This window comes from Lagopus muta, chromosome 13 (genome assembly GCF_023343835.1).
Source record: "Lagopus muta isolate bLagMut1 chromosome 13, bLagMut1 primary, whole genome shotgun sequence".
Taxonomy (NCBI): Eukaryota; Metazoa; Chordata; class Aves; order Galliformes; family Phasianidae; genus Lagopus; species Lagopus muta.
The window spans coordinates 16,515,173-16,527,175 of record NC_064445.1 but is presented as its reverse complement, the minus strand read 5'-3'; the positions used below and the strand labels follow the sequence as shown (position 1 = coordinate 16,527,175).

At 45.0% G+C, this 12,003-nt stretch overlaps 1 protein-coding gene across 1 annotated transcript; it reads left to right on the top strand.

Annotated features, from left to right (window-relative positions):
* Nucleotides 1-1,110: 1,110 nt before the first annotated feature.
* On the top strand, nt 1,111-10,732 carry ESX1 (ESX homeobox 1; the record flags this gene model as incomplete). Its single annotated transcript, XM_048959977.1, has 4 exons — nt 1,111-1,250; nt 1,329-1,374; nt 6,402-6,688; nt 7,589-10,732. Coding segments are annotated over 4 exons (690 nt in total), but the record flags the coding sequence as incomplete, so codon positions are not given.
* Nucleotides 10,733-12,003: the final 1,271 nt, after the last annotated feature.

Genomic DNA, 12,003 nt, shown 5'->3' with positions numbered 1-12,003 from the left:
GCCCCAGAGAGGTGAGAGAACAGAGGAGCAACAGAGCAAGGTGTGTGTTTGCGGGCTATGAAGCCAGGTGGAACCAAGAGCTGACTCAGTCACTCATGTGGGTCACAAACTCGGGAAGCATCTCCCCCTCGACAGCTTTCCAGAGATAGGGAACCTAGAACCCACCAGCAATGACACCCAAGGGTTGGTTTAATATCTATGCTTCGTTTCTAATAAGTTTGTGCGGCTTCAACTTTCAGCCACTGATTTTTAGATTCGATTTTTTTCAATCCCTGTTTTGCTACATTCCCTTAAGTCCCTAGGGACTGCGCTTTATTCTCATCCTCCAAAACCTCGACCTCGGGAGCGTGTCACCAACTCATGTCACTGTCCAGCGGCGCACCGCAGCAAGAGCACAGAGCCTCTGCGGAAACAGCGTCCTCCTTTCGGAGGATTCGCGCTAACAGCTGATTTGAAACACAAGATCCCTCGCATGCTTTTGCGCGCTCTCCCAGCACCTGGCGGCACGCGGCACTTTCCCAATGCTGAATTCAGCGCGCTGAAGTTCAGCAGAAACGACGGAGCCAAACTCCGACATCCGCCCTCCCTCTGCGGAGCGGAGCCGCCTCCCCTCGCCCCCCTCCAGCCCGCACGGCCGCCGTCCCGCCGTTCCGCAGCCCGGGGGCACCGGCACGACGCCGCGCACCCCGCGGGGACCCGAAGAAGGGCCGTGCCGGCTCTCCGCCCGCCCGGTGCCCGGCGCGTCCCACCCCCGGCCTTGACGACAGCGCGCTAATGAAATGCTAATGCCGGGGCGCGGAGCCGGGCGCTGCCCGCGCCGATAAAATCCAGCGCGGGGCCGCCCCGCCGCCCGCCTGCCGCCATGCAGAGCGCGGCCCCCGCCGCCCCGCCGGCGCTGCACCTCCTCACCTCCTACTTCATCGACGGCATCCTGGGCCGCGGCCCCGCGGCGGGACGGCACGGTGAGGGACGGCGGGGCGACGGAGCGGTCCCGACGAAGCCGTCCCGCCGCGCTCACCGCCCGCTTCTCTCCCCGCAGGCGAGGAGCGCCCGGCGCGGCCCGACCCCGCGGAGGAACCGGCGGCGTCCGAGCGAAGCGGGCGGCCGCGCGGCGAGGCGGCGGGGAGCGGCGAGGCGCCGGCGGCGCTGAAGAGGAAGCAGCGGCGGTACCGAACCACCTTCAGCACCTTCCAGCTGGAGGAGCTGGAGCGCGCCTTCCGCAAGTCGCACTACCCCGACGTGTTCACCAGGTAGCGGCGCGGGCGGGCCGGGCGGAGGGCCGCGGGTCTCCGGGGCGGTGCGGCGGCTAACGGTGCGCTGCCCCGCAGGGAGGAGCTGGCTCTGCGCCTGGAGCTGACGGAGGCCCGCGTGCAGGTGGGTGGCGGCCACGGGGACGCGGGGCGCGGGGTTGGGGGCAGCCGCGCCGTCCTCCCGGCTCCCGGAGGATGGAGACGCGGGCGCGATCCCGCAGCGGGGACACGGACGGCGTCCTGGCAGCGTCCCACACCGCGCTCCGCCTCGCGTTCACGGCCGGGGCTCCAAAGCAGGTACTGTCTTCCCGAGCTTTAAGGTTACGAGAGCGCTGTAAAAGCGAGGGCGCCGTCGGGCGAGGTGCTGAGAGTAACTCGCACCGTTCTCGCGTTCCAGCTTAGCTCGAAAAAAACGCATCACGCTGTTGAATTATCCTTCACAACAAGTACGGGGTTACTGTAGCATTCAGGTAGCAAAGCGGGGGGGGGGGGGGGGGGGGGGTTGTTACAGCCGAGCTGAGCCGTGCAGAAGAACACCCGTAGAAAATAAGACATATAGAGGCCAGCCGTGGCAGCCCACAAACACCCCAGCACATTTCCCCGACCAAAGCACTCACATCTAGAACGTTTTTGAGAAGTAGCTCATTCAGGTTCAACTCTAGCATAAGGTAGAAGACCCTTTTTACGCAAAAGCGAGGTGCTTTGGTTTGCTTTTTCTTCTTGAAACCATTTCAAACACTGGAGAGTTTTGAGTTTCATGCTCAAAACTGAAACTGCACTGCACCTGGCTTGGGGGGTATATCAGATAATGAGCGAGCTCCTCTTCCAGCACAGCCCTGGCTATGGCTTTATTCCTGAAGCACTGAGAACTGGGTGACAGCCCTGCTTACTGCCACTTAGCTTTGATACCACCAGTGCTTATATATCTTGTCGTTGCTTAAATCACTGCGCCTGCAGTGCTTGCTGACATCTGTAGGGTTCCATTTCTCTCTCTCTCTCTTTTTGTTTTTAGCTTTTTATTTTAACATGTACCTTAGAAGTATTAACAGCACTTCACAGATCACTCATCTGACAATACCTGGATGTGCTGTTAGTGTCTGTGATGTGGACTTGGAGGAAACAATGTGCTTTTCCCCATCCTATCACTAATCACTAAAAGTTCCAGTCAGTGAAATACCCCAATATCTGGCACTGACATGTGACATCCACAGACAGAAAGGACACGGGTGGGAAAGCTTTCCCTGTCACTGTTACAGCTGTTCTGTAAGGCGCTCACTCTGTAGTCCGTTTGGTGAAGGAATGGCACAGTGGTAGATGGCAAAGAGGAACTCACCTCCTAATGACTCATCTAAAAGACATGGAAGTGGTAGGTTTGATGGAGTCAGAATGGCACTGACAAGGAACATACCACAGTTGATGTTAGAAGGGATGTCAGAGAGCTGTTCCCTGTACCTACAAACTCCTTGTCTGATTCAGATCCTAACAAGTCTCCTGGGCACAAGCACGCAGTCAGCACAGGGTGAACTTGCAGGGCACAGTGCTTCTGCTTTGTGCAGGTGTTCTTGTCCTGTAGTGGGCAGAAGACAACTAAGCCGGGAGGTAAGAGGATGAATAGAGACAGTGATGTACCATTACTGTTAATTTATTCTAGTGTAACTTCAGGAAACTAATTTTATTAAATGCAATCAGACCAGTTCTTCACCTCAACATTTTCAAATCGGGGTCTGTTTCTTTGGGGATACTCTTCTGTTAGCTAGCTGAAATGGGCGCAAGCCGCTGTGCTGTCCTTTACTCTTGCTTCTTTGAGTCTTTTATGAAAATGAACAAATAAGGAAGAAAAATACCTATTAATATATTCTCATTTCAGCATCACTTCAAAGAGTTCAGCCCCTCAGCCCCCATTATTTGCTTCTACAGAGGAAGGGAAGAGCTAGAAGCAAGCATCTTTGCATCCCTTCTTACCTTGGAAAAGGAGTGGGGTGAAAGTCTGCAAAACATTTCTGTAATCTCAACAGCCTGTGTTGGGAAGCTCCTCGGTCCCACTCACATCTGTTCTTACCATTCAGCTCACAGTTCATATTGCTGCTAGGGGAAGAAAATAAGAAAAGGTGAAAGGAATGTTTTGTTTTCTTCACGTGTAGACTGAAGCATTACTCGGGTGTTTTAGTTCTGTAAACTAGATCAGTGTCCAAACATGAGCTTACATGTGTCACTGTTCAAAGTACCCTGGTTGTATTTTCTTGATTAGGATCCTGCATTTGGGTACTGCAGAAACACAGCACGTTCAGTCACCTCTGGAGGGCTTTTTAATCCCTGCAAGGTATTACATCAATTAAATATGATACATTTTTAAAGGAAATTACAACAAGAAAGCCATCACATTTTACATGCTTACCTTTCCTTTTGAAAGGAAATGTTCCTTCTGTCACATACGTGCAATTCTAGTAATTGCAAAATGATTTGGGTGGTTTTTTGTACAATTTGAAGATGTTCAAAACTCATCTTTCTTTGAGATTTGAGAATTACTCAAATACTTAAGTGATGCATTTTTTTTCCCCAAAGTATTTGTTCCGCTGCTATTGCACTCATACCATAAAGATCTCAAGACCAGCACAGCAGTTTCTCTTACATTTCGCTTGGCACTTCAGATATCTATGAAAATAAAGGCAAGTTAAGCCTTTTAAAAGAAGCAAAGGAGAACTGCTTCAAGATGACTGATGTGAATGATAGCGGCCATGACATGCACACTGTGTATGAGGTGTGTCTGTGCCCCTTTTAACACTTGAGTTGATGAATACGTACCAGCAAGAAGCTGAAAGCCAGCTTTTTTCCTGAAGGTAATTACCAGATATCTGTACTATATTTCCTTCCCCTTCAATGAATAAAAAGTCTGAGAGATGACTATGTAAGTTTAGTTGTAAACTCCAAACCGTCTGTAATCATAAGTTTGAGTCATCACATGGATTTGCTCTAGGACAGGAGCAGCAGAAAAGCCCAACTTTCATCTTCTTTATGAGGAGACTGAAGAACAACGCTAAGATTTAGTAAGGAAAGGAAGGCCTTTGCAGCACATTATTTCTTTTTTAGGAAAGGATTTATTTGCACGTGTGCAGCATTGCAGAGTGCACCGCCTTTATAATTAGATTATTCTAACAGAAAATGCTTTGAATCTGTGATCCGTAAAACCTCAGCTAGGCTCCACTTAAAAAATTTTGGAAATGCAGTTACAAATATAAGATGACTTTACATTACTTTTAAGCAGTAATCTGTTGGCAGTGATTAAGCTCATTTCTGGCACCACCTGCTGCCAACTGCCTGTACGTTTACACATCTAACCTGAGCAGTACAAATTGCTCCTCCAGGAGGACAGCAATTCCCCAGTGTGAAGGCAATAAAATATGTGCAATGAAAGGACCACAGCAGTAATTCTTCATCTGACTCTGGAGAGCCCCACAGCAAGTGTAGGTATCATTGACGTGCGTAGGAACATCAGCATCAGGACAGCAAAGCCACAGCATCCTGCAGCACCCTGCTTTGGGGGGGCTTCCCTTCCAAGCACCTGAAGGTCAATGAGTCACTGCAAACGGTTATTTGCCATTTCTGATTATTGAAGCACAGCTGGGAACCTCCAAAACCCAATTCTCAGATGCTACGCCAATAAAAACCTAGATCTCGTAAAATACTTTTTGACTGAAACATAACTGCAGATATGCAGTAATACAATAATAATGTAATCCAACTATTAAAAAGCACAGTTCCACAAAAATTCAGAGATCTTCATAATAGATTGTCAATGTAGAATGACTGTGTCAGAAGCTAAAACCAAAGGAATAACTGCTTTAGCCTCTGCTAACCTCTGCAATGTGCAATTTTTAGGGTTTTTAAAGTGGCACTGATAGATTCTTATTCTGAAGATAACTACGTTGCATGGTAAATGACCCTCATCTTTAAAGCCCACCTTTGTCTTACATCAGAAGTAAATTTCAGAGAGCCCTAATTGCATATAGGATATCAGACAGTCTTTCCAAGAACATTTAACCAAGCCAAGAACATTTCCAAGAGCATTTAACTATTATTTACAGATCACTTCCACTGGATTTCAACAGTAATTATATGGAAGTGTGACAAACGAGTTTATGGGCTAATGACTTTCTTCCAAGTCCAGATCCAGTTCAGAATCAGCTCGAGTGGCCCTCAAAGCAGAGGGGACGCAAAGACCCCAGCAGCTGAGTCCATCTGGATTTTGAGTGTGCAACCTCAGCAGCACATGCTTATGATTTTATTTTCTTTGTTTTTTTTTCAAAACCCTCTCCCCACTGTTTTACAGCTGATGCTCCTCACTCTGCTCTTTCCTACCATCCTGGGTCAGCACAGTGAATGCTTAAGAATAACACTGAGAAAAATCAGTTTTCTGATCTGTATACTGGATTGAATAAATGCTTTAAAGATGTTCACCGGGCTAAAATAATGACTAATCAGGCTCAAAGAGGCTACATGTTCAACAACTTACTGCACAAAACCACCACCAGTTCAAACTCCATTAGCAACAGCTTGATTCCCTGTTCTGATACAACTTGCTAGATTTTCTACTTCTGTATCAGCTTCTACTGCAATTCTGTGAAATGCTGCCATAATTAAATGCTGTTTACATTCACGGTAGATTATAGAAGCTTTACTTCTTAATCTGCTATATAAAAATGGAAGTCCTGGTCATCAAGATAAAGGCGCGCATCACCTATTTGGCCTGCTTAGTCTTACAGTCACAATTAAGGTGCTTTCTGAGGTATCTCTGCAGAAATAGCCACCTTTTGAAAGGCTTTGTTGAAATTTAATTTTCAGTAACTGCCTTAGGAAGAATAATCATTTTAATAACTATCTCAAGTCCACAGGTGATAGGTTTATATATTACCGTGACTTGAAACTGCATGGAACCATTCAGTCAGAGCTAGAGAAATCAAATCTGTAGTGTTTATAACCAATTTATTTATCAATTAACCCACTAAGGTATTTACGAATGGATCTTTAATATTAAGAGATGTGTTTTAGCTTAACAGCAAATATTTTGCCATCTCTGTCGCTGCACGCAGTAGTAGCCGGTAAGATAAACTCCAGAACAAGTTCAGTTAATGCCTTTATCATTTCTTATTCAAGGTCTGGTTCCAAAATAGAAGGGCAAAGTGGAGGAAACGTGAAAAAACTGAAATTCTGGGGACTGTTCCAGGAATCTCCTTAACGCACCCACTTGGACTGGTTTTGGACGTTCCGCTCAGCCATTCCCCCATCCTCGATCACACGTGGAGGTCGATGCCTTTCTCAACACTGGCTGTGCCATCCATGTCTCCGGCCTTTACTTCTTCAACCTTAGGGCCATTTGGCCTCAGTAGCCTTACCTGGACTTCTCTCTTCAGAAATCCCATTTTAAATCCGCACTTTGGAAGGTATCAAGTATTTTTTTCCCCCCAAATCTCAAAGTGTTTAAAAATATTGTGTGTTAGTTTCATACTCACACGTTCTCCCATGAATTTCTCAGAGAAATAAGCTCACTAAAACAGGACTGGTGTTCCTGTGTGGGATCACATGATTTGAGAAAAAACAAGATTTAGTTTTAAGTCACGCTAGTGAAAACTTAACTCACGATTGCAGTTTGAGTAACAGCTGTGAGATGCTACCTCGCACACTGACCTAGGTTATGCACCATAAAGATGTGACTGCAGACAGACATGGAGATGTGTCAGCAAGTCTTAGTCCTTTATTTGCAGGATGTCAGAAGGCAGTCCTTAGGATACAAAAAGTCCTGTTGTGTGTGTATGTGCATGTATTATACACACAAACGTAAAAGGCTGTGCTCTCCTGCTAAGCTACAGCCTATGCCATAGTTCCACATCAGCAGGCAGAGCTTTCTGCCACGCACAAATGCTGCATTTCACATGAAACAACTTCTCTGAACAAACTGGCTGCATAAACAGCTACATACGTTGGTCTTCCTGTGGGATATTTTGCTGTTTTCACAGAGCAGGCTGATCTCCAGCATCCCAGGTTTGTTCAGAAAGGATTTAAGGTCAGGTCAGTATTCAAGGTACCTGCGTGCCGTATCCGATCAGCTGCCTTATTTCAATTAGAAGTGTTTGTTGGTTTAAAAGCAAGAGGCTTTGCTGCAAAATAAAGCTAAAATATATCCTGCAAAACAAAATGTACATTTGGAAGAAACTGGAAATTATAGCAGATTATTTTCTAGTATTATTTTGTCTTTTTTTTTTTTTTTGCCTGCAATCCATTACACATACTTGTTCTGCAAAACACTTCTTAGTTTGGATAATATTGACTTCTTTCAAATACAGGTTTCTCAGTGCTTTAAATCCTCTCATGACAACAGCTTCAGTGCTCATGAAAGCCCCCGGCCCCCCATCAGACCCCGCTCTCACTGTCTTCGCTGATCCAGCAGCAGTTGAAAGGAAAACATCAAGCATCGCAGCGCTGAGGCTCAAAGCGAAGGAACACTCAGCACAAATCCCTCAATTAAACCTCGTCTCAAATACCAACAAAGAACTTTGTTAGGAGCTCTCCCGCAGGCTACAGCCACAGAAGGAAATGCTTTCTCCATCAAGCAGCGCCTGTTAGAGACGTTTAAAAAAGAAGGCAAACACACGCACCCAGCTGCACTCCCTCCACCTGTAATGGACAAAATGGAATGGGCAACAAGGAAATAACCTTGCTAAAAGTTGTTTTTCTTCATCACAGTGTGAAATCATGCAGCAAGTTGACTTCTGTCATCATTTCTACCTACAATTTCGGACAGTGCAGGAAAAAAAAATCACAGGAACTGTCTCATCTTTGTAACTCAGGCTGACATGAAACTGAAGCTGTGAAATCCCCGAAGTCACTGGATGCTGGTTCAAGGATTCAGAATTCTTTGTAGGAATAACTTCAGTCGTAGAAGTGATTCTTAACTCGTTTCTCAGGAGGAACTCTTACATACAGTACATAAGAACTGGTACATAGTATGTTCTTGACTTTGAAACCATGCTTCACGTTGAAGTGCAGACGCCAGTGAAATCTCGCATGTTAGGCTTAGCAGGAAGGAGCTGTCGAGTATTTTCAACATAGGCTTTTGATTCAGAACCAGGTTTGTATAAAGCATATCTTGTTTTAAACTTTAAAAACGTTTATGTCCAGTGGCAGTGGTTAATAATTAAAAAAATCCTTTGTGTATGAAAACCGTCCTGTGAAAATAGGCTGTTAACGTGCAGTAAATGCTGTGTAGTTCTCTGTGTGCATTTCTACATATCAGTAAATAGCTAATACTGTAAATATGAGTTTACTAAATACTCTAGCATGACTAGTGGCAGATATTAACAGACCACTAAGTTAACAGGTTACTTGTGCATTCCCATGTCTCATGCCTTGAGTAGATTGAGAATTCAAGTGAAAACTAAACGTGAAATGTTAAATTCTTCCTCGAACTGATTCTAGCATAGGTATAAACAGGAGCCCTACTGACCAGACATCTGCAACTCAGCAAAATCCTGAACTCATTTTCTGGCCTCAGACAAGTCATTTCAGAGTTTCCTGCTGAACCTCCCCATCTGTGAAATGGGACTGAGAACAGCAATCCTATCTCTTGGTCTGGTTCGTGTAAAGCAAAGATAAGCATCCTCATTTTGCAGCTTACTTGCCTACCTCACAGGGCTGTTGTGAGGACTGATTAAACCATCATGACAGTGCAAATGGTAGTTATGTAAGTGCTAATTGTTGCTTAGCAATCACATCAGAAAGGCCAACAGCTGAGGACACCTGCAGGTTCCCTTGCCTACATCTGCAGCAGCAGCCCTAGCAAGCTCCATTTCTGTGGGTTGATGGAACAGCATGGAACACCTCCATTGACACTGTCTGGTTCCTAAAAACCATTCACAAATGCTAAATTCAGAGGAAATATTTTGTACTCCTCAGAACTTCTTTCTCACAGGTACTCTGGGACTACTCTTGAAGCTATCAAAGATGCTTTCTAGGCTGCAGTTTGAGTGCAGAGCTCCAGATACCTAACTACTGCTGCTTTATACTTCCCTGAGTTTGTCCTTCTCGCTCACAGACCTAAACACAGTTGGCTGCATCAGGCAGATCCATTTTTCATTTCCTCTGAACTACTAATTGCTTTGATCACCCTTGAGCTGTAAGCAACCACAAGTATTTCTGGATTCACAAATCTCATTGTGGTTCTCACTGGGAGAAGGCAGCGGTATTTTACTGTTAGGAAAAGCAAGCTTTCTATCCAGAGTACACTGCTGTTGCTCAGCCTTACGAGCAGGACTAAGCTTGGACAGTGACATAACCACGACACTCACAAGTTTTGTTTTCTTTCACAACAGCCACTCACTTCTGCCAAACCACTCCCTTCGCCCAGGCTGCCAACTGGCAGCACAACACAGGACCCACTCGAGCAATGGGTTTGCTCCACATTAACCTTTCAGATGGGTCAGTGGTTTGAAAACTCATTACACAGTCCATATTTGTATATCTTTTTTCCTTGCCAGTGTCATTCTTGCAACATGACAGGACAGCAGACTGTGCCATTATTTCATTTAAAGAAGCAGAACTGTCTTGCATTCACTGTGAGCCATTTGCAATAAAAATAAAACCTAGCTATTTTTATCAAATTACATTTCTAGACAAATTCACTAGAAGGAGCACATGAAAAAAAGCTGCTGAAGGCTGTCCTTTGCACTCATCAGAAACTTTACCGTTGACTACAGGGCCAACAGTATTTCACCTAAAAAATAATAATAATAAATTCACAAGGTGAAATTCCTGTAGTTTCAGCAGTTACGTTCTGAGGTAACTTATCTATCAAAGTTCTTCTAATAGCTATGGGCACAAATGATTTAAGAGACAGCAGTTTGCATGCTTTCTTGCACTAAGCTCACAGCAGACTCAGACCTACCATTACGTAGTTACAGCCACTTTTAGAAATGCCACAGACCCCTCTCTGGAAACGATGGGGTTGGATAGCAGGGTTGGTTCCCCTGCCAGGCTGATTTGATGCTGTTCTTTACAGATTCTTCCTATAGGAAGGCACCCTTCCTCTAAGACACTCTCCTCTCCTACTGCAGCACTGCATTCTTGAGCCGTTTGGGTGGAAGATGGTGTCAGCAGGCATTAGCAGAGAACACAGCTTGCCGATGCTTCACTTGGGTTCAGTTTGAAACGCAGAGACATTTTCTCTAACCCAATCTCATGTTTTCTGCCGCGAGTCCTTCCAAGAAATTTCCATTATTTCACATGAATTGAAAATCCAGCTGTGCAAGCTAATGGTATTATGAAAACAAACAGGCAGGACAACATTGAAATCATTCTAAGAATCAAAGCGCACCTGTATCCAAAATTCAACAAGCGTTTCGTGTCGATTACTGCTATTTTGAACAAACTATCTCACCAAGAGGAAGGATTCCTTCTTCAGAAACATCTCTCCATTTTAAATGTAAGTAAAAAGGTACAACTAAAATTTATTACACTAAAAATATAGGATTAAAATGACATTTAAGAAATGCTGGGGGGAATTTCACTGGAACGCCTTTGGTCTTGCTTCACAGTGACACGTGGCTCAACACTTAAACAGACCAAGCAGGAGCATTTGCTTTCCTGCCTTTTCCCAGTAGAACCAGGCCTGTAATTTTACAGAGAGCTTCTCACGCACCGTTATTTCCAGCCACTTCATTCTGCCTTATGGGATAACAAATCCGCCGCAATTTAGGCAAAGCCTGCACTGATCTGGATTAAGACTGCAGAATTTTTGCCGGGATTGCAGCCTAATTCTTCTCTGTGTGACATCAGCACAGCCTCCTGGCACAGGCTTCTGCTGAAGCAGGCCTGGAGCCCCGCTTTTATTATTATTATTATTGGGTTTGTCTGATTTTCCTGAAAGCAAAAATCTGGGGGAGGATTTTCAAAGCAGCACAGTAGATCCAAGCGCACTGCCGGCCCTCTTCTCCCTTTCTACAGGCTTTAGCCCACTGTGAGAAAAACTGTGGCTGAATTAAACCTCTTGACATTACTCCCCATGTTAGAGTTTGTTGAGGTGCTTTGTGGGAAGATTCTGCAGGGTACTGATATCTCTTCATGAAGCACTCGAAAATATTTCTATTGCAGTTTGCACGTTTGGCTCAATTGTGAGTTTTGTTTAGTTTTCTTTTCTTTTGTTTTTCTCTGCTCCACATTCATAGCATTGGATGTTGGGTAGATTTCTGTATTTCCAGCAGCATAATATCATCAGAACCTCGCCTACAAAGAAAGAGCAATTTGGGGGGGGGAAGAAGAATAGGCCAGGTGTTTGAAGAAAAGACAAAAGAAAGGCACAGTAGGGTGTTCTGACTCACAAATCTGTATTGAGAAAGAAGTATTCATGAAGAAAATTAATTTAAGAAGTATGTAGTTCGGGTTTTGAGCCCACAGTTCCTTTCAAAAACAGATTAGCGATTAAAAACTTTTTTAGTCTAGCAATCTCTTAAACAATTAGCACAGTAATTGGAAAGGGACTACAAATTCAAATCTAGATAGACATAAAAGAGTTTCCCCATAGAGCTTTGCCTTGGTTTTGTGGGCAACTGGCATGCACCTGCCTTTACCATCAGTAGGGCTGAAATACTGAAAAAGTACTTTGAATAGGGATAGAAATGCCCCAAACAGTAATACCATACAAATTACTTAATTCATGTAAAGTAGTGGTAATTGTATTGATTATGAATGTGTGAGTGATTCCTTT